Source organism: Pecten maximus, chromosome 1 (genome assembly GCF_902652985.1).
Source record: "Pecten maximus chromosome 1, xPecMax1.1, whole genome shotgun sequence".
Lineage (NCBI taxonomy): Eukaryota > Metazoa > Mollusca > Bivalvia > Pectinida > Pectinidae > Pecten > Pecten maximus.
Genome location: NC_047015.1, coordinates 35,841,629 through 35,866,154, shown reverse-complemented (window position 1 = coordinate 35,866,154; position 24,526 = coordinate 35,841,629). Strand labels below are relative to the sequence as shown.

Below are 24,526 nucleotides of genomic sequence, written 5' to 3'. Positions count from 1 at the left end.
TCCCTGTGTCCTTTATCTATACTAATTGTCACATCCCTGTGTCCTGTATCATCTAGACTAATTGTCACATCCCTGTGTCCTGTATCGTCTAGACTAATTGTCACATCCCTGTGTCCTGTATCGTCTAGACTAATTGTCACATCCCTGTGTCCTTTATCTATACTAATTGTCACATCCCTGTGTCCTGTATCTAGACTAATTGTCACATCCCTGTGTCCTTTATCTATACTAATTGTCACATCCCTGTGTCCTGTATCTATACTAATTGTCACATCCCTGTGTCCTGTATCGTCTAGACTAATTGTCACATCCCTGTGTCCTGTATCTAGACTGATTGTCATATCCCTGTGTCCTTTATCTATACTAATTGTCACATCCCTGTGTCCTGTATCGTCTAGACTAATTGTCACATCCCTGTGTCCTTTATCTATACTAATTGTCACATCCCTGTGTCCTGTATCTAGACTAATTGTCACATCCCTGTGTTCTGTATCTATACTAATTGTCACATCCCTGTGTCCTGTATCTATACTAATTGTCACATCCCTGTGTCCTTTATCTATACTAATTGTCACATCCCTGTGTCCTGTATCATCTAGATTAATTGTGACATCCCTGTGTCCTTTATCTATACTAATTGTCACATCCCTGTGTCCTTTATCTATACTAATTGTCACATCCCTGTGTTCTGTATCTAGACTGATTGTCCCTGTGATCTGTATCAGGGCAGGTAATGGTACATTAGTTTGGCCTCACATGAAGTTTGCAGGGTTAAACAAGCACGTGACCTGTGCCCCGCAGGATTACAATAGAATCAATTGTATACCTATTATACAGGATAAAGATATATTGATAGGATCTTAAAGAGAGCTACCACTTCTCAATCACAATCGTAATTGTTCTTTAATGCTAATACTTATAATACAGTCATTATATATTGTCTATTGTTACGACATCACATTTCAAAGATTATCTATCATCTTGAAGTTTTTTCATCTGAATGATTGAGATAAACATTAACAAATTCTAAAGCATTGTTATTTACATAAATCACAAGAAATACATTTTTGAAATGTATTTCAAATAAAAATCAAAGAAATCCTTCAAACAATACAAAGAGATTAGAAATATAGTCCATTGAAAAAAAAAAATTAATATTGGTCTTCATCAAAGACAACAAGCACACCTGTATGACTTAATGTGTATGCACTTCACACCTGTATAAATGAATATTGATTATCCCCCTCCTATATCGACACACCTGTGTTTTACAGAAGTTATCACACCTAACGAGCTACCTGTCCATGAATTAATTGGGGCCAGGTGAGTATATCAGGCATCTTTGCTAAGTAGGTCAGTTGTAATTAGACAAGATCAAAGAGCTATAATTTGTACACTGAGTTGGTTAGGGAGAATCTTCTCATCTGATGTCATAACAGTTTAAAATAAAATTCATCCTACTTTGTAGTCCAATGCTCTTTATTCCCCTGTGCCGAAGACAATGAAGGTTCATCAATCTTAAGGCGGTTCTAAGAATTTCAAAAGCATTGAGGTATCTTTTTCACAGCTCTCTCACTCGCTAGGGATTCTGATTATTAAAAACAATGTTAAACATGTCCTCAAGTACAACGACCAAAGACATGGCCTCCTAAGAAACAGTCTCAAACCAGGCTACACCTAAGTCATCGAGTGCATGAATGCATTCCAGTACATTCTATTTGATGTATCTGTTAAAATGTTTAGTCATAAACATCCACTTCAAGATAAATAGGTTCTCATGGGGATTTCTAAGTTTCTTAATAATGAAGATTGACTTTCACCTGGAGGATTCTTTTAAAAGCATACGAGTGAAACCTGCTATAAAGGCCACAGGTATAATGAAAACCTGTAAATACAAATTTATTGTACTAGAACCCCTGTATAAAGACTACCTGTCTATAAAGGTCACCTGTCTATAGATCTGTCTTTAAAGACTACCTATCTATAGAAGCCACCTTTATATTTTTTAGTTTTAGCTAAGGAAGCTGTGTTTTGTCACTGCAGTATCATTAATGGAAGCGTATTCCCGTTTATTTGACAAAAGTATAAAGTGTTTATTTGAAACTGCATCTGAACTTTCTTTTCACCAATCAAATACCACAATTGTAAAATAAATAAGAATGTTAAAACAAGAATAATATATATTACTGAAATTCCAGTTTTGAAAATGCAACAAAATTAAACTGTTGTTCCAAAATGATTCGTGCAATATGTTAAGTGAATTTTGAAATTATACACAAAAGATAATGCAAAACGCCTTTCAATGATGGTGTCAAAAACATTTTTTTAAATACAATTTTTTTTGCATATATGTAGTCTTTATAGCAGTAATAAAAAATACACTCCTTTAAGAAAATTATCATGATTTGAATGCCAGTCCAAAAATTGGGGTAAAGTACCTATGGGGTGTCCCTGTGTATTCTGATCTTTACGTTATTATTTTACATGGCCATAATGACAACAAAAGCCCATGTGTTCAGAGATCTAATACGATACATAACACTGTATATACCTGCACCAAGTGACATCAATAATTCAGCTGACAATCATTTAAATCATATTGAAATTCCAGAATGACTAATTGCTTTTAGGACTTCTGAATATTGATGAATTAAATTATTTTGTTTTTTTACAAAATCAACAACAATATACACTGATATCTCATTTCCTTTCATCATAATCTACAAAAGGATAAAAAGCTTCCGCGACAAAGCATGCTGTTTAGAATTCAATAAATAAGCGCTATCATCAACACTGAGTTATCTTTGTAGGGCCTGATTAGCAGATAGGAAAACACTTGAAATTTTAAAATCAAAAGAAAAATTTATAAGATAAAATTGTCATTTCTTTTTATGCTATCATTATAAAGGAAATTCTGATAAACCTGCTCAACCTATTCACTGCTTCAAAAGGATTCACCTGAAGAACAACCACTCTATATGGCCACTCAGTTTAAAGTAGACACAAATTTGGTGATTCCATTAATTTAGATTTTTTTTTTGATGTCTTTCATATTTAAAAAAAAATAAATACCAGTATATATTATAATGAAAAGAAAATTAGAAAACGCAGGCTGTTTTTCTGTTACAGGTCAGCTATCTACATTATCTACATAAAATAATTTTCCTGTCAATCAATATTTATTGCAGTCATAGAAATACAGTTACAGATTTCAGGACATTTTTTGGGGAAATCATTCATGAAATAATTCCTGGTTAAGGTACTTCTTAGGCTGAGTATCCCACCACTTCAGGCCCCGATGTTGTTAAAAAGGTGATTAAGTTAATCATAATTTATCAACAATTTCAAAATTCTGAAAAAATTATTTCTGGTTAGACTAAATTGACAAAATTTTATGACATTATAACAATCTTCAATCTTTCTCAGGAATTTATGTATTCTCCTCTCAATTATGATAAAGACAATTAGAAATTGTTGATACTTTTAGGGAGTACAAATGATTTTTTTTAATTATTTCCAGTAATGTGTCAGAAAAATCATTCAGACTGGTAGGTAGGGGAATGGATAGAGGCCCAGAAGTGGACTCATGCTGTTAACATATACAGTATGTAACTCTTTGCTAAGTAACAGAAACAGAATTAAGCAGTATCTAGAACATGGAGAAGATAAACAGCATGGCTGGTTCAGTGCAGCATGAAATATAGTGTCCCATGGTGTAAAAAAGGCACTATTATTGTCTATTCTTTCCATATGAAGCTAGTAAATTTAGCAATAAATTAAAAGTAAGAACTTAATAGCAAGCTAAACAAATTTAAGCTCTTCTTAACTAGAGGTACAAAGCACACTCAGGCTATCTACCTTAAACACTTTCTGTTCAGTATACCCAAATCTAATATAAACTGCACTTGGTTTTGCCCAAATGATGTGAATTAACTTCTTTGTAAAACAACTACCCTTCAAATGGAATCTGACCCTCATTTAAATGAGAATAACAAATGCAGTCTTCATATGTTCATGGAACAATCAATACACATACGTATAGTTCTGCCAGCTCTTCAAGACAAAAATCCTCATGTGAACACACCCGTATATGGTTCATTAGGTCTACTGTTGCTCCTCAGGTGTAACACAATTTATTATCAAGGTTCAGGCGCAGATCCAGGATTTTTGAAAGGGGGGGTAATTTAGTGATAATATGAGCGCCATAGGCGCGAGCCGATTTATTTTTGGCGAGGGGTCTGGGGGTCGCCCCCAGCGGGGGTCCAGGGCAGTGCCCTGGTAGGGGGTTCCAGGGGGGGCAAAGCCCCTCGGCGGAAAATAAATCAAACAAATTTGCAATCATTCGGGAACGTTTTCTAGAGAGTAAGTTGCACGAATTCATCGATGCATTCAAAGTTATATCTGACGTGACTTTCATGTGCGAGAATAATATCGAAAGTTTGTAACTTGCTCGTGTAGAGAAAGTTATTGACTTTTCGTTAATACAGCATATTTAAAGTGTCAACATGGACTAAAACAAAAATAAAACTTTTAAAACATTGTTTTTTGCTAACGGATCAGAAATCGGAGATTGCAGTGTGTTTCGCATGCGTTATATATATAAGCTTCAACTTTCGGCTATATTATTTTTCGATTTGATTAAAACATTATATATAAATTTGAATTTCCTGTCGTAGTTGTACCGAGAGAAATATATATAATATATGTACAATTCGTATCCATGTATGTAAATACATTGCGATCCAGGTATTCATATCATCTTATAGACGACTTCCACAATGATCATGTCAGGGTATCGGGCCGACCATCACTGCGCCATTGAAACGTTCTTTTTTAAGAACGCCGATGTGGCGCAGCGGTATAAGCTGCAGGTATTTCTGGCTAGGCGATTGGGTGCCGTAGATCGTGAGTTCGAGGCCCGGTCAGGGCACAAGTCAAAAAGTTGTCTTCCGTCGTCATTTGTGTTGCTAAGTTATATATTATTTGCATCAATATATTCAAAAGGATTGGGCAAAGGCTTTCAAACTTATATGAAGCCATTTCCCAATTATATACCTGGTATATGTTTTTAGATCTACCGACAAATGACAATCACAACATGGGATCATCGCGAGCACACATTAGAGAAAATTAATCTTATTACTTTCTGTGAAATTAAGATATGAACAGCATCCATTTTCAATTTGTTTTCTTGTTTAGGCAGCCACAGAGATATCCTCAAGAAATATGACAAAACCATGTTTCCCAGGCGCAGATCCAGGATTTTCAAAGGGGTCCAGTAATTTAATGATAATGTGAGCCAAATTTTTTTGGGGGTCTGCGAGGGTCTGGGGCCGCCCAGGCACCCAGGACCTCCCCCCCCCCCCCCCCCTTTTTTCGGAAGAAATTTTTTTGTAAAAAATGCCTTGGCGGCCCCCAGACCCCTCGCAGACCCCCAAAAAAATTGGGCCCCCCAGGAACACCCCCCCCCCCCCCAGATCCGCTAGTGAGGTTAAAGGTCAATTGTCAAATAAAGGTCACAGTGACCTACAAAAATGTGACATTGTCATTAAAGAGGGGATGGTTGGGTGGCACCGTGTTTACACACTCGTCTTTAACCTAGGTGACTAGGGTTCAATCCCCTGTTTGGATGTGAAAAGGTATAGGATCACCTGCCTGACCAGGGGGGTTTTCCCTGGGTAGTCCAATTTTCTCCCACTGTAGGGACCCTTATATGATTCCATCCCGGCAAAGAAGAGTGATTGATATATATATATATATACATGTATATTTCTCTCGGTACAACTACGACAGGAAATTCAAATCTATATCTTCGGATCACAAACACATAGTGTATATGATACATTGTGCTAATAAATAGATATATAACTTAGCAACACAAATGACGAAGGAAGACAACTTTTTGACTCGTGCCCTGACCGGGCCTCAAACTCTAGCAATTCAATATGTATCTACATGTTTATAGACACTGTTTATGTATATAATTTATTGTTAAGAAAACTGTTTCAAGGACAGTTTTGGTTGAAAGTTTAAATATAGTTCACAGCAACCTAAGATGCATGACAAGAAATGTACATGTATTTCAATACAAACTTTGGTCATTCCTGGTGATGTAAAATAGGGGCTATGACTGGAATATAAAGGTCTGATGGGACAGAGAGAAAAATGAGCAGAGTGCAATTTAACTAAATGTAGTGGAACTGGACTGGTCTGGTCAGAATTCCGATGGTCAAGTATGATGGTTGGAGCATCCATCTAGAGTTCGGAGGTGCAGGGTTTGAGCCCTTGTCTGGGCGTTGCAGTTTCCTCTCCTGTTATAACTGGCATCTAACTTAAATACCACAGAAGGTGGCATGGGGTTTCGTGTATGTCTCAAAGACCTCGTTGAATGAGAGAGGAGTGTTGTAGATTTGGACTGGGCCTAGGCGTAATGGAAATGGCCAGGTAGCTCAAATGGTTGAGTGTCCATCTATAAGTTAGAGGTTCTGGGTTGAAGACCAAGTGTCTGGTTGTTGCATTTTCTCTCTCCTTTTAAACCAAGTAATAGTTGGGACAAATAAGTGCATCCAGGATACTGTTAGGGGTGGACAGTATAACCATTACATTTCTGTGATTCACCGACCTTCTGCCCTTTTAATCCAACCCCTCTTTTAGCGCAAATAAGGGAAGAAAATCAAAAGTTTCCTGTCAGGCACTGTCATTTTAACAACCTTCTAGCATAGAGTCATTAATGTTATATGAGCATTACTTCAGAGAAATCTAAATAGTTTTCGGTCAGTTCAAATGTCTTTTGTTGTGACCCTGACTTTATATGCCTGGCTACACAGTACATCCTCTAACTAAACAATATGAGGACATGATATAAACATGTTGTTGAAAAGGCAATTTTTTTATACAAAGGCTTGATTCACCCTGTTAACGATTCATAGGAGCTCACATGGAAATGGTTTCGTCTTTGTGGAAACTCACCTGAGCCTAGCTAATGTAGGCTTAACTTTGTAATGGCTAGGGTCAATTTAACACCATAGCCCTGATATCACCAATTCCTTTTGATCATCAGGATCAGTGATTGGCTGGATGGGGATGACCAATCAGACGAAACCTCCTCATTAAATATGCATGCCGAGGGGACATTACATGAAGTAATGAACCCTTGCATAGTCAAACATAACAAGACATACGCCTAATGAGTTTGGGGTATCTCAACTGCCACATTCTTTCGTCTTTAATCAAATCTATCACCACCCAACTGAAACAAAATTCAATGACATCTTACCTTAAGGTTCTTTCAGGTATTCTAATGAACCATGCTTATTTATGAGGATGTATTTAATGGTATGGAGAAGATATTTCTCATTAAAAAACCCTCTTTGAAAATAACAATTTTATTATGAAATATGTTCTGAGATTTGAAATCCATGGTTTAAAAATATAATAAGAAACTGAATTAGAAAATGGGCTTTAAGAATAATGCCTGCTGGGATATTTCTTGGTCTGTGGTGTGACCTAGCCCAGCTACATCTCGTATGTATGAGTATGTGACTGTTTCTTCAACAAACAGAACTTTTTCATTTTAAGATTATCCATATCAAAGCATTGCTATAGTCAGAGATTTATATAAAGTTAGTATATAGATCTCTGCTATATAGGTAATGAAAATGAAATTTCCGTATTAAAAAAATATATATATATTAATATTTGCAAATCATCTATTCTTACCAATGCAATCATTCAAAAAACACTTAGTGATTTCATCAGGTCTAAGAATGATGATTCATATTTGTGTCGATAATTCTGATTCTGTCCATTTTGCTCCAAGAAAATATTTCTACATTTTGATGTAGTGTTGTTTTGACCTAATATTAACATGGAAATAAAGATGTAAACTTTATTTATTTTACAACAGTTGCGAAACAAGTTATATCAACTTATATTAATCACCTTTGTTGGCCTGGGTGAACGAGCGTGAGGTGTTTTACTGTTGGAGGAAACTGGCGTACCACGGGGAAAACCCACATGGTGGGGCAAGTGACCTATATCTTTTCACATAAGATTGGGGATTCGAACCCCTGCCGCCTAGGTGAAAGGCTAGTGTGTTACCATGGTACCACCCAACTACGGACATACATATGTAGACAGAGTAGGATAGCATTGCAATAATTTTCCTACAAATGCTCTCCAGGGTAGTGTCTAATAAAGTTTAGAAATTAGAGGTAGGAAATTAAAGTACATTTACTACTATACTATGTTTGGTGACGCTGGCCATATTGAAGAATAAATATGGTTTATCTAATTATGATACAGTTTTGAAAAGTCAAGACAATATATGAATAAGAATTCCTTTTTGTTAGAAACGCACAATAGAACAGCACCTTAATTAATGATAAACAATAGGGTATTTTCATATATTTTTACTGTATGAAGTTCATTAAAGAAAACAATCATAAAAAGTATATATTTATATTAATATATTATTCTGTTCATATTTGGACTCAATTTCATCATCTTGAACCAAATAAGAAAATTATTTAAAAGATTTGATTTAATGACACTTTGATGATTTTTTTAATACTGTACATTTCTCATGTGATACAGCCACTGTAGCTTTTAGTTATGAGTTATGTCCCTTATGGTATGACATCATAGAAATAATACGATATCTCAGGAAGATAATTCTTGCTTTGATACACAATCATAACAAACCATCAAATAACATTAGATTGGTCATATACATACCAAATTAAAACAATAAATTAGCACATCGAGAATGCTTGCCATAGAAACAATGTACAGAAACTACAGTTGACACAATCATAATTTTGCGGAAAGAGTCCACCGTTAGAATCGCAAAAATAATATTTTCAATAAAAATGTAAGTATACAGTAAACATCTGATACCTAAGTCTACCTACAAACAACACTTATGAGATATCAAAGAGATCAGTTCTGAAAAGAACAGTGGCAAACATTAGTCTTTCTCCATTAGTGCTGTAAATGTATTTCGGTTCAGTAAAATTTTAATTATTTAACAAATAATGCAATAATGAATCGATTGACACACTAAATATGAAATCATTTTTTAACGATGTATGTTTACAGTACTTTAATATTTGTATCAAAATTAATTCTCAACAAATCAACAAAGTACAAACAAAAATCAATCATTGTTGGGGGTGCATTTCCCCTTCATCATGCAAGGCAATTATGATTTTTTTTTATAAATATCAAATTTTTTTTTTGATAAGATCAAAACATATTTTGGTCAAGAAATAATGGCTTTACGAAGGGGAGATGGGCCCCCGAAAATGTAGCCAGCAACAATGATTTAAGGTAATTCTAATTAATATCATTCGCTTCCACAAGATATAAAGTCCTGTTCAATAAATCTTAAATCTCAGCGATAAACATACATAAAATGTTGGGTTATAATATTTCTCTTTTCCAGATCATTAGACTGGCTATCTGTCTCAAGAATATTGAATTGGACATTAATGATTTTGGTCTCACTCTCTAGGATTGTCTGATTCAGAGTTTCAAACTAGGGGAAGACAATCTAGTATTAGAATTTGTGGAGCAGTTCTACCAAAAAAACTTAGGGGCTAGAGGCCAGTCTAACTGGCCCCTGTATCTAGAATATTAAAATTATAAGTAAAATTCAATTAGTCCTTTGTTTGCGACTGGTCGGTATACACTATGAAAGAATTGGAGAGCGCAGGAGTTGTGCTCCCTTGTTTTATGTGGCACGGCACAGCAATCGTATAATACAACCCATTTTAGTTTTTATTACTGTAAAAAGTCTGCGGAACTTTCCCAGGACTTTCACCATTAATAAATGGCCTAGTGGAGTCTCTTATTTGGTACTTTTTAGTGAGTCAAATTTACTTCACCAAACAATGTTACATATTAGCAGAGAGAATTATATTTTGATATATCTGATTTCAATCCAAGAAGGGTTTTCACAAAATCTAGAGTGATCATGACCTTGAAATTGCCAGCTGTGATTATGTAATTTATTTAATCAAGTTTGTACATTTTTGTTGTTGTTCAAATTTCTAAAATTAACAGTCCTACCAAATAGTTGAAATGAAATCATTTTTATTAAACATTCTATAATCTTGATTATGAAGTTATGTGAATATTTCCCACACAAAAATTGAATGTATAGACAATTAACCCTTGTACAATGTATAACCCTGAGTAAAATGAATGTAGACATTTCATCTGAAAACCATGAGAGAAATATTAATCTATTCTTACTATTTACATATTTACCAGCCATCTGGTATGCAAAATAACCTTGAGCACACCTAACATTTTTTATATGCAAGATCTGTTACTTCAACCTACACCTCATGACCATCTCTGAACAGTTTGGTGTGCACAAATACTTCTATATTACTTGACAGCTATCAAGTCCTGTGGTCCAACTGGGCCACAGGCTTTTTGGTGAGCAAGGACCTCTTCCTCACCGAAAAGCTGAGATGGCCGAGGCTCAAGGGGAAAATTTCCATAGTTACGTCCACACACATAGGTGACAGAGTCTCCAATTTCTGCCTTCTGCTTCACATAGGCACCACAATACCGTAGGGCTACACCTATCCGGCGCCTTTCACCTGAAGGTCAATGGTAATATCAGTCAGTTATTATATCATTAGAGGTGTTGATTAAGTTTTGAAAAGGCAATTTATTGCTATACATTGTGTTTTAAACTACTATATTTGTTTTATATAAAAATGTTCTGCATAAATGATGCCGAAGAAAAAAACTGTTACTATAAGGCCAGAAAAGCAAACTTAAAAACCTCGGAAATCACATACTGTAGAAGTATTTATCTTGTCTTACTCGGATTTTACCACATAACTGAATTTAAATAAATTAGCATATTGATGAATTGGTGAAACCACAATTATTGTTAATACAGTAACTGTAATTGTCATAATTTAGAGGGAGGCAGAGTGTCACTGCAAAAACACTAATATAACAGCTAAAATGTGTACATACATTTCCCTTAGATTTTTCTTGAACAAGATATATTGCCATGTACATGTATATCTAAATGATCGATTCAATCCTTTTTAAAAATAACACTTTTACTAGTTTCATCCAATCTTGTCTGACAGAAGTCACTAACTTATTGAGTTTCTGACATCGTATTCCAATCTACAGGATAATTAAAATGAGAATTGTGCACGTGATTTCGGCTCCTCTACGATACTCTTCGTCTTCGATACACTGCAATATAATACTTGTATTACAGTGCATCGTAGAGGAGCGGAAATCACAAGTCCAATTTTAATTAGATTGTGATTTGAATTTGCAGTGTATTGAAGAGTATCACAGAAGAGTAAAAAAACACAAGTCTTATTTTAATCAGATTGCATTGTATTCATCCCAATGGGCCGATACACAACCTCCGACAAAACCCCAGGGAGTCAGCTTATTACAGGACAATGAAGTAACATTTGTAATTAATTTTCCTGAGCAGCAACATACATGGTAGGCATGGACTTATTGATGGTTAAACACAGTACTCAAATTAAAATCTCTGTGTCATATAATCACGCTGAAAGTATATATTTTCTCGGTGTGAAAGCCTTCTTGAATGGGAATATGTGTTACAATAATTATAGGTATGATGCAGCTATTAATGTATCCTAGATATTGATTACCATCTACTGGTGTGTTCAGGTTGTTGTCAGACAATTAAGGGATGGTACACTTACTGTTTAGACAGCTTGGTTAAGAATTGCACACTTCACAACTAGCTAATCGCCCCCTAGTTTGAAACTTAGCCTATAGAATCAGCATAATCCTAGTAATCAAAATTATGAAGCTCTTTCATACTCGTAATTTTGATATTCTATACTTACTGTTATTTGGTTCGGAGGAGTGAACGGTCATCACATGGTGGACAGACGCTTGACCTGCGGTCAGTTCTGCAAGGACAGCAGTAGATTTGTCTACATCCACAGGAATTTCTTGACCATACAGCAGCATGGATTTATCTGACATCGTGTTTGTGTGATCAAACTGTCCCTGTTATTAAAATCATTAAAAGTATCCTATATGTATAGAGCTTTACCACAGAACTAGCATGTTCTATCATACAACCATATCATTCATATTGTACGATACATACATAATATCACTAATGTGACATCATAAATAAATGTCATGATGACGTCACATTGTTTTGGTGGATGCAAATGGTTTAAAATGAAATTAGACTTACAGGGAAATTAATTTGATAGTTTCACTTATTTTTCCATTATATATGAGCTATGTGATGATAAACAGAATCTTACACTTGTGGCTATTTAACATGGAATTCATTAAACGAGTTAAACAATTTAACATTTCACTCACCTAAAAGCTCACAGCATATCAAATTATTGAACATATTAACTAAATCCCTTATATTATTTACACTTGTGTATGATAATAATTGTGTTTTTGTTTTTTGTTTTTTGTTTTTGCATTATTTGATAGATATCGGTATGTGTTTGTATAATGATTGTGATTGGTTTAAAGTCACAGTCAAAATGAAATCCTATCTATATTTTTGCTGTTCAGTGGCCATCCAATATATTTGTATGGAAGTCTTTAGAAAAGAGGTAAGGTAGGATTACCTTTCGTCCCATTGTATTAACAACAACAGAATTAACACAGATATATTGTCTTGGATATATACACAGCATGATGCTGAAGGGTGTGTGTTGGGGTAGGAGGATCAACAATTTTCACAAAACTAACTAAAATTACAGTAATTATGACTAAAGTCATGGATTTCAATGTTCTGTTAGTGCTGTTCTAGTTTGATATGGTGTATGGGAGATAATTACATTTAGATGACTTTTGGAGGAGAATTCCACACAGCCATTCTCTTTGTCTGAGTCAGTGAGGGCTACCCACACAGTCAGGGCATCAGGTGGATCCATGCCTTCAACATACCAGTACAGTGTTACAGACTGTGACATTAGTTAAAGTAGTTCGTTAACAAATACTTAGTTTAAACAATATGTTATCGAAATACACTTATACACTACATTAAAATACAATGACATCTATCAGTAGGATTGGAAACAAAGACTTGGTACATAAATACTTGTACCTTATTTTTGCCCATTTTCAATGCACTAGCCCCCTGGGCTTATACATTGTAAGATACGGTATACACTGTATGATATAAGTTGATTCCTTACATCACTACTACATACCTATATTAGTTGAATCCTTACATCACTACTACATACCTGTATTAGTTGAATACTTATATCACAACATACCTGTATAAGTTGAATCATTACACCACTACTACATACCTGTATTAGTTGAATCCTTACACCACTACTACATACCTATATTAGTTGAATCCTTACACCACTACATACCTGTATAAGTTGAATCCCTACATCACTACTACATACCTGTATTAGTTGAATCCCTACATCACTACTACATACCTATATTAGTTGAATCCTTACATCACTACATACCTATATAAGTTGAATCCTGGTGCCAACCACATGACTTTCCTGATCCAGGATCCTTGGGAAACAAATCTGTAGACCAGCAGACGATATCAGGACCTGAAAAGATCATGTACATGTAGCATACTTTAAGTAAGATGATTGAAAATAATGAAGTTTTCAATCACTTCTTCTTTTGAACTTCAAAGCCTTGAGTCATTTCTTAGTGCAGGGGTAGAAGTTTGTACAAATAAACAATCTCATAAAATGTGCCAAAAACACTTCTGAAGTAGCATACCACTATAATGTTTGGACTCCTGATTTAGATACCTATAAGTACAGTATAATGTTTGGACTCTCCTGATTTAGATACCTATAAGTACAGTATAATGTTTGGACTCTCCTGATTTAGATACCTATAAGTACAGTATAATGTTTTGGCTTTCCTGATTTAGACACCTATATGTACAGTATAATGTTTGGACTAATGACTTAGATACCTATATGTACAGTAAAATGTTTGGACTCTCCTGATTTAGATACCTATAAGTACAGTATAATGTTTGGACTCTCCTGATTTAGATACCTATAAGTACAGTATAATTTTTGGACTAATGACTTAGATACCTGTATGTACAGTATAATGTTTGGACTCCTGATTTAGATACCTGTATGTACAGTATAATGTTTGGACTAATGACTTAGATACCTGTATGTACAGTATAATGTTTGGACTCCTGATTTAGATACCTGTATGTACAGTATAATGTTTGGACTAATGACTTAGATACCTATAAGTACAGTATAATGTTTGGACTCTCCTGATTTAGATACCTGTATGTACAGTATAATGTTTGGACTCTCCTGATTTAGATACCTGTATGTACAGTATAATGTTTGGACTCTCCTGATTTAGATACCTATAAGTGCAGTATAATGTTTGGACTAATGACTTAGATACCTATAAGTACAGTTTGATGTTTGGACTCTCCTGATTTAGATACCTGTATGTACAGTATAATGTTTGGACTCTCCTGATTTAGACACCTATATGTACAGTAAAATGTTTGGACTAATGACTTAGATACCTATAAGTACAGTTTAATGTTTGGACTCTCCTGATTTAGATACCTGTATGTACAGTATAATGTTTGGACTCTCCTGATTTAGATACCTATAAGTACAGTATAATGTTTGGACTCTCCTGATTTAGATACCTATAAGTACAGTATAATGTTTGGACTCCTGATTTAGATACCTGTATGTACAGTAAAATGTTTGGTTTCCTGATTAAGATACTCATAAGTGTAGTTACATCAATTACCAACAATATTGATACAAATTTCCGCCATAGGACAACTGTCTTTTATTGTAATTCCAACAAATATTTACCAAGAATTTGACAAACAAGATTCACGACCTTGGGATGAGTTACAAGGTCATATAACCATGGCAACAATAGATGGGCTTTAAATCTATAGGCCCCAGTGACTTTTCCTCCCAAGCGGGTCTCATAGTCTAGAAAGCTTTTTAAACAATGTTCAGTTTCTTCCTTAGTTAGTATGTCAGATTTCAATATGTAGCCATTTTGTTTGTAACTTTCCACCAGTAGGCCACCATTGTCCTGATCTTCCATTGTCAATGCTCCATCAACTAAAACAAAACACAAAATAAGTCATGATGCTGTTAAATGAAGAATTGCCCTTTTTTATTAACTTCTTAGCCCCACTATCATCAGATCTGCAGCCATCTTTAAGTGTGTTATCTCTATTTCTCTATGTACATTATGCATATTTCTCAAACTTGATGCCTGAGTTCTCTTCGATCCCTTTTTGTGTACAGTTCATTTTGAGATTGATGTGAAAATCAAAATGGCTGATAGGCAGCCATCTTGGATATTAGTTGAAAGTTGTTATTGCTATATTTCAGAAAGTTCCCGATTGATCTTTCTGAGATTAAGTATTATATACTGACTGACTTACTGACTAAATGATTTAGAGGAGGAAAGGAAATATGAGAAAGTAGAAAAAAAATCAATCTTACATAGATTCAATAAACATCATTAGAAGGTGCACACCAAAAGTACAGTGTACATGCATTCTCCAAAGGATTTATCAAAGATTTTTTAACCAGTTTTCAAAAAGAGTATAAATGACCTTCCTTAAAAGGACACTCGTATATCTTAGAATTATACTTCCCATTATTTTAGTAGCTATTTTCTACAGCTAGATGAACCGGATTAAATGGAATACATTTTCTTGTTTCAAGGTTAAAAATTGGAAGCTTACTGCCATTTACCTTAACTTTATCTATACCACTGGAATTGTTATGTTTTAAAAAGCATTTCACAGACATGTTCAGACAAAGAATATTAATTTCTTGTTGTTAAAAAAAATAAAACAATAAAAAGGAAGGGAAGCAGAAATTATAACATCCTATACACTGCTGGAAAACTCATGTTACAACTTGAATAATTGATAAAAGGATTTGCTGTAGATCCTGACAGTGACGTACTGAAATGCTTTTGAGTGTATTAATGTTTCGTAGATAAAAGTCATTATTATCTACTCTGTGAACTTCAAAGGTTAGAATACATAACAGAGAGTTCAATACTGTTACCCAATAAACAAACTGTTTCATTTATACATCAATATTAAATATTACATTATTGAAAACAATATCTACTTCAAAAAGCTTACATGTATATCACTGGGGTTTAAGTATAACAATACATTCTGTATGTCTTTGAAATATCAGATGTTACACTTTTGTGTAATTATATACGGTAATAAGGTGACATGTGGAGTATCTACACCAGACATTAGTATCTATAAAAGGTTGATTAATAAAAACAACCTTTTCATTAGCACCACCTGTAACAAACAAAAATTAAACTACTGTATATTGAACTCAACCAGAAATGGCCAATTAACATCTTGCAGTGACATGTAAAGAACATTAAGCCACTAATTAATAATATATATCAATATGTCAATGGCAGTCTTCGCTTAAATTTGTTTACAATATACAAAGAAAACCATGTACATGTAAAAACAGAAAATAACAACTTATCAGAGATAATACAGTACTACAATGTTGGACAATAGTATTTCAGTAGTGACTGGAGAATGGGACAAATAAATAAGTGGGGACTGGAGAGTGGAACAAACATATTAGTGGGGACTGGAGAGTGGGACAAACATATTAGTGGGGACTGGAGAGTGGGACAAACATATTAGTGGGGACTGGAGAGTGGGACAAACATATTAGTGGGGACTGGAGAGTGGGACAAACATATTAGTGGGGACTGGAGAGTGGGACAAACATATTAGTGGGGACTGGAGAGTGGGACAAACATATTAGTGGGGACTGGAGAGTGGGACAAACATATTAGTGGGGACTGGAGAGTGGGACAAACATATTAGTGGGGACTGGAGAGTGGGACAAACATATAGGTGGGGACTGGAGAGTGGGACAAACATATTAGTGGGGACTGGAGAGTGGGACAAACATATTAGTGGGGACTGGAGAGTGGGACAAACATATTAGTGGGGACTGGAGAGTGGGACAAACATATTAGTGGGGACTGGAGAGTGGGACAAACATATTAGTGGGGACTGGAGAGTGGGACAAACATATAGTGGGGACTGGAGAGTGGGACAAACATATTAGTGGGGACTGGAGAGTGGGACAAACATATAGTGGGGACTGGAGAGTGGGACAAACATATTAGTGGGGACTGGAGAGTGGGACAAACATATTAGTGGGGACTGGAGAGTGGGACAAACATATTAGTGGGGACTGGAGAGTGGGACAAACATATTAGTGGGGACTGGAGAGTGGGACAAACATATTAGTGGGGACTGGAGAGTGGGACAAACATATTAGTGGGGACTGGAGAGTGGGACAAACATATTAGTGGGGACTGGAGAGTGGGACAAACATATTAGTGGGGACTGGAGAGTGGGACAAACATATTAGTGGGGACTGGAGAGTGGGACAAACATATTAGTGGGGACTGGAGAGTGGGACAAACATATTAGTGGGGACTGGAGAGTGGGACAAACATATTAGTGGGGACTGGAGAGTGGGACAAACATATTAGTGGGGACTGGAGAGTGGGACAAACATATTAGTGGGGACTGGAGAGTGGGACAAACATATTAGTGGGGACTGGAGAGTGGGACAAACATATTAGTGGGGACTGGAGAGTGGGACAAACATATTAGTGGGGACTGGAGAGTGGGACAAACATATTAGTGGGGACTGGAGAGTGGGACAAACATATTAGTGGGGACTGGAGAGTGGGACACACATATTAGTGGGGACTGGAGAGTGGGACAAACATATTAGTGGGGACTGGAGAGTGGGACACACATATTAGTGGGGACTGGAGAGTGGGACAAACATATTAGTGGGGACTGGAGAATGGGACAAACATATTAGTGGGGACTGGAGAGTGGGACAAACATATTAGTGGGGAATGGAGAGTGGTAGGAAGATTAGAGGACAGCTAGTTTAAGGATTAGTGGTAGGAAGATTAGAGGACAGCTAGTTTAAGGATTAGTGGTAGGAAGATTAGAGGACAGCTGGGGTCAGGATTAGTGACAGGAACATTAGAGGACAGCTGGGGTCAGGATTAGTGGTAGGTAGATTAGAGGACAGCTGTGGTCAGGATTAGTGGGAGGAAGATTAGAGGACAGCTGGGGTCAGGATTAGTGGTAGGAAGATTAGAGGACAGCTGGGATCAGGAATAGTAGTAGGAAGATTAGAGGACAGCTGGGGTCAGGATTAGTGGTAGGAAGATTAGAGGACAGCTGGGATCAGGATTAGTAGTAGGAAGATTAGAGGACAGCTGGGATCAGGATTAGTAGTAGGAAGATTAGAGGACAGCTGGGATCAGGATTAGTGGTAGGAAGATTAGAGGACAGCTGGGGTCAGTATTAGTGGGAGGAAGATTAGAGGACAGCTGGGGTCAGGATTAGTGGGAGGAAGATTAGAGGACAGCTGGGGTCAGGACAAGTGGGAGGAAGATTAGAGGACAGCTGGGATCAGGATTAGTGGTAGGAAGATTAGAGGACAGCTGGGGTCAGTATTAGTGGGAGGAAGATTAGAGGACAGCTGGGGCCAGGATTAGTGGGAGGAAGATTAGAGGACAGCTACTTTAAGGATTAGTGGTAGGAAGATTAGAGGACAGCTGGGGTCAGGATTAGTGACAGGAAGATTAGAGGACAGCTGGGGTCAGGATTAGTGGGAGGAAGATTAGAGGACAGCTGGGGTCAGGATTAGTGGGAGGAAGATTAAGGGACAACTGGGGTCAGGATAAGTGGTAGGAAGATTAGAGGACAGCTGGGGTCAGGATTAGTGACAGGAAGATTAGAGGACAGCTGGGATCAGGATTAGTGGGAGGAAGATTAGAGGACAACTGGGGTCAGGATTAGTGGGAGGAAGATTAGAGGACAGCTGGGATCAGGATTAGTGGTAGGAAGATTAGAGGACAGCTGGGATCAGGATTAGTGATAGGAAGATTAGAGGACAGCTGGGGTCAGGATTAGTGATAGGAAGATTAGAGGACAGCTGGGATCAGGATTAGTGATAGGAAGATTAGAGGACAGCTGGGATCAGGATTAGTGATAGGAAGATTAAAGGACAGCTAGTTTAAGGATTAGTGGTAGGAAGATTAGAGGACAGCTAGGATCAGGAATAGTAGTAGGAAGATTAGAGGACAGCTGGGGTCAGGATTAGTGACAGGAAGATTAGAGGACAGCTGGGGTCAGGATTAGTGGTAGGAAGATTAGAGGACAGCTGGGGTCAGGATTAGTGGTAGAAAGATTAGAGGACAGCTGGGGTCAGGATTAGTGGTAGGAAGATTAGAGGACAGCTGAGATCAGGATTAGTGGTAGAAAGATTAGAGGACAGCTGGGGTCAGGATTAGTGGTAGGAAGATTAGAGGACAGCTGAGATCAGGATTAGTGGGAGGAAGATTAGAGGACAGCTGGGGTCAGGATTAGTGGGAGCAATGATTAGAGGACAGCTGGTGTCAGGATTAGTAGTAGGAAGATTAGAGGACAGCCGTGATCAGGATTAGTGGGAGGAAGATTAGAGGACAGCTGGGGTCAGGATTAGTGGTAGGAAGATTAGAGGACAGCTGATGTCAGGATTAGTAGTAGGAAGATTAGAGGACAGCTGGGATCAGGATTAGTGGTAGGAAGATTAGAGGACAGCTGGGGTCAGGATTAGTGACAGGAAGATTAGAGGACAGCTGGGATCAGGATTAGTGGGAGGAAGATTAGAGGACAGCTGGGGTCAGGATTAGTGGGAGGAAGATTAGAGGACAGCTGGGATCAGGATTAGTGGTAGGAAGATTAGAGGACAGCTGGGATCAGGATTAGTGGTAGGAAGATTAGAGGACAGCTGGGATCAGGATTAGTGATAGGAAGATTAGAGGACAGCTGGGATCAGGATTAGTGATAGGAAGATTAGAGGACAGCTGGGATCAGGATTAGTGATAGGAAGATTAGAGGACAGCTAGTTTAAGGATTAGTGGTAGGAAGATTAGAGGACAGCTGGGATCAGGAATAGTAGTAGGAAGATTAGAGGACAGCTGGGGTCAGGATTAGTGACAGGAAGATTAGAGGACAGCTGGGGTCAGGATTAGTGGTAGGAAGATTAGAGGACAGCTGGGGTCAGGATTAGTGGTAGAAAGATTAGAGGACAGCTGGGGTCAGGATTAGTGGTAGGAAGATTAGAGGACAGCTGAGATCAGGATTAGTGGTAGAAAGATTAGAGGACAGCTGGGGTCAGGATTAGTGGTAGGAAGATTAGAGGACAGCTGAGATCAGGATTAGTGGGAGGAAGATTAGAGGACAGCTGGGGTCAGGATTAGTGGGAGCAATGATTAGAGGACAGCTGGTGTCAGGATTAGTAGTAGGAAGATTAGAGGACAGCCGTGATCAGGATTAGTGGGAGGAAGATTAGAGGACAGCTGGGGTCAGGATTAGTGGTAGGAAGATTAGAGGACAGCTGATGTCAGGATTAGTAGTAGGAAGATTAGAGGACAGCTGGGATCAGGATTAGTGGTAGGAAGATTAGAGGACATCTGGGATCAGGATTAGTGGTAGGAAGATTAAAGGACAGCTGGGGTCAGGATTAGTGGTAGGAAGATTAGAGGACAGCTGGGGTCAGGATTAGTGGGAGGAAGATTAGAGGACAGCTGGGATCAGGAATAGTAGTAGGAAGATTAGAGGACAGCTGGGATCAGGATTAGTGACAGGAAGATTAGAGGACAGCTGGGGTTAGGATTAGTGACAGGAAGATTAGAGGACAGCTGCAGTCAGGATTAGTGGTAGGAAGATTAGAGCAAAGCTAGAATCGGGATTAGTAGTAGGAAGAATAGATGACAGCTAGTTTAAGGATTAGTGACAGGAAGATTAGAGGACAGCTGGGATCAGGATTAGTGGTAGGAAGATTAGAGGACAGCTGGGATCAGGAATAGTAGTAGGAAGATTAGAGGACAGCTGGGATCAGGATTAGTAGTAGGAAGATTAGAGAACAGCTGGGATCTGGATTAGTGGTAGGAAGATTCGAGGACAGCTTGTGTCAGGATTAGTGGTAGGAAGATTAGAGGACAGCTGGGGTCAGGATTAGTGATAGGAAGATTAGAGGACAGCTGGGATCAGGATTAGTGACAGGAAGATTAGAGGACAGCTGGGATCAGGATTAGTGACAGGAAGATTAGAGGACAGCTGGGGTCAGGATTAGTGGTAGGAAGATTAGAGGACAGCTGGGATCAGGAATAGTAGTAGGAAGATTAGAGGACAGCTGGAATCAGGATTACTGACAGGAAGATTAGAGGACAGCTGGGGTCAGGATTAGTTTTAGGAAGATTTGAGGACAGAGAGAATCAGAATTAGTGGTTGTTGGATTAAAAAATCATGGCAAAAAAACAAATAAACGTAAAGTATGCACCATTCTTTTTGTGTGTCTAAATGATATGGTCTTCCAAATCACTCTGAAGACAGTGATTTGAGGTATAATCCTCACTTAACAATGTTTCAAAACATCAAACAATAACATCAGCAACAGTTATGCAAATTCATTACTTTTTCTAGGGAATTATACACCATTCCAAATGTCTATCTTTGTATTTTGTTATTCAAACTACCTTTTGATAATTTGAGGTTTGAATCAACCAAAATATAAATATAAAAACTAAGATAAGGTCAACATAGTCTTCTATTTGAACAGGACAGTCCTGTAGATGACACACACCTTATTGACTTATTTCAAATAACTGTGGATAAAGGGAAGTAACTTACACAAGCACCATATTATGCATGCTTATATGAGTACTAATGGCAGAGACACATCTATATATGTCTCTGCTAATGGTAATACAAGTGTACAGCACATCTTGTAATTTTGTAGCAAAAATGTCCTCAAATTAATGATATAAAACTATGTACTTAACATCATAAACGTTCACACATTCTATAATCTATAATCTATAATCTACCTACAATTACAACATCTTTGATCCTCATAGTCAATTGCTTCGGTGTTGAATTCAACTTAATCCAGAAACACTTTTGGTTTGGTTTGTTTTTGTTTAACGTCCTATTAACAGCCAGGGTCATTTAAGGATGTGCCAGGTTTTAGAGGTCGAGGAAAGCCTGAGTACCCCGAGAAAAGCCACCGGCCTACGGTCAGTACCTGGCAACTGCCCCACGTAGGTTTCGAAATCGCAACCCAGAGGTGGAGGGCTAGTGTTAAGGTGTCGGCCACCGCTGCCCCAAAAACACACAATGCTCAATCTCTGTGTATATGATATATAATTCTTATATTTGTAAATGCCTTGTGAATGAGAAAACATGATATGGAATAGGAAACTACATTTCTAAAGGGCCCAGTTTGGAGGCTATCAGCAATCTGGTCAGCTCTAATGTATGGTCAGCCAGCAGGATATGGGGGGGGGTGGGCACCATGCACTGCCACTCAAGTCTGTGAATGCTCCACCTCAACCCCCAATTGTTTTTTTTTATTATTATTTATTTATCCAATCTTTTTAATTTCTTTTTTAAATATGTTTCATCTTGATACAGTCATTATTTGTTTGTGTTAGAATGCTTTTTCTCAGTTTGATTAAAATTCATCGCTTTGACTTGAAAAAGTTATGAATATTTCCTCATATATGTTATCAGTTAAGGTTATATGTTATCAGTTAAGGTTATATGTTATCAGTTAAGGTTATATGATCTGATTCATGTAAAAATGTATAATAGATAATTTGTAAGTAAAACAATTATATTATATGGTACATTTTTGATGTATGTCATAACCTCCATAGCGTTTTCTTTGCAATTCTTTGCACTTATTCAAGTTTTTCAATATCTTTTACTTTGGTGGGTATTCAAGCAAATTAAACTTGCATATGCATGAAGTCCAATTGTTACTTAAGAACGCTTTCTTATAGCAGAAGAAATTTTATGGGGTTCATAAAGTTAAGTGTTCTTCTCAAAAGTCTGAAATTCTGGTTTGCTTTAATTTTTTGTCTTTTCATATGTATGATTTTTGAAATTTATACTGAATTGATGGTTTCCCCAATATCGTTTTCAGTGTATGAAATTATATATGAAAATTCCTTAGACAATATGTCTACAGAAAATTCAAATCCCATAGCCCAAGTCATTTTTCGATAGACAAATTTTTTAAAACATTGTTGAAAGTAGCATAACTGTCACGCAAATGCTTGCATCATCCAGTAATAACACACTGTTATGAGTAAAATAAACTCTATTGTAAGCTCTGATTTCATATGATCATTTGTCAGAAAATAATGGAATGTTGTTTTCATGAATTGTAATGTATGTCAGGGCTCAAACTTTTCATAGCCAATGGGGCCAACACTTTGAAATTTTACATAGACCGACCAGGTTTTCTATAGCCTCGGACCATCGGACCATCTTTACTTTCGAACACTGCGTTTTCTTTATCGGTATTGTGTTTTTGATTCTGAAGTAGTTGGTATGCTCCTCTACTGTTCCTTCTTACTGCTGGTAGCCATTGTTGTATATGGCAGTAATGAGGAAAACCATCCATTTTTGTTGCTGGCTAGTTTCCTAAGTGTGCCCAAAGTTTTTATCTGTTCTTTAATATTGGCCTCCATAGTTTGTTGCCAGATGATTTTAGGTATCCCTCTTTTTCGCTTCCCCTCCGGTATCCAAAAGAGGGCTGTGACTGATGCTGTCTGCGTGAGTCTATTCTGAGCATATGAACTAACCATTTTAATTTCTTTTGGTGATGATTTGGCTAAGTCCTCTTATTGGCATCTTTTGAGAAGGTCCTATATTTTATACTGAGCCAAATTATTATGAGGATCCTTTTTGGGGACTTTAATTAGTGTCAAAGGATGGATAGCTTTTGTATAATTATAGCTTTGTACATGTCACATGTAAAAATCACATACACAAGATGTTTTCATTCCATGTTATTTATTGTCCATCACGTGTTTTCTGGCATTTGTCTGCAAACATATTAGAAAAACATTCAGTTCCTCGCAGACAATATATTTGACAAATCAATTATTCATGATAAAAATAATAAAAGAATGGTAAATGATAACATTTTGATAATAATGTAATTGCATTCACTAAATTACATTAATCAAGTTATTCATACATTTACATATACTCATTCATTTCATGTACGTTCAGATTACATATGAACTTATATACCTGTCATAAAATACCCTGTGAGTGACAGTATGTTATAATACGACAATAGTATTTAACGTAATCTAATAAACAGTATAACTCACCCTAAGTAAGGTTAAGATGGGAGTTCACCGTTACATTTTCTTGTTGTGAATTGATTTCAACAACCTGTGGTAACAAATATACAAGTGTTCAATCACACACTAACATGTGAGTAAATGTACATTTCAATATTATAAAATACAACATAAATAAAATTTACTAGTCTCCGGGATTCGATCTCATAAATACGAGACTTGGATTCAATTATAAAGCTTCGTGTTATCCTTACACCACACGTGTGTT

The 24,526-nt window shown here is 36.8% G+C and overlaps 1 protein-coding gene across 3 annotated transcripts in view; it reads right to left on the bottom strand.

Moving 5' to 3' along the window:
• Positions 1-8,396: 8,396 nt before the first annotated feature.
• LOC117332011 (phytanoyl-CoA dioxygenase domain-containing protein 1 homolog) overlaps positions 8,397-24,526 on the bottom strand; it is a 27,201-nt gene continuing 11,071 nt past the window's right edge. Inside the window, exons 2-6 of one of the 3 annotated variants that reach the window (XM_033890956.1) lie at positions 14,862-15,122; positions 13,497-13,589; positions 12,843-12,940; positions 11,871-12,036; positions 8,397-10,613 (exon numbers count right to left, since the gene is read on the bottom strand). In XM_033890956.1, coding sequence (XP_033746847.1) covers positions 10,396-10,613; positions 11,871-12,036; positions 12,843-12,940; positions 13,497-13,589; positions 14,862-15,105 — 819 coding nt within the window. In that variant the 5' untranslated portion in view covers positions 15,106-15,122 and the 3' untranslated portion in view covers positions 8,397-10,395. The other 2 variants (XM_033890957.1, XM_033890958.1) reach the window with 2 other exon arrangements.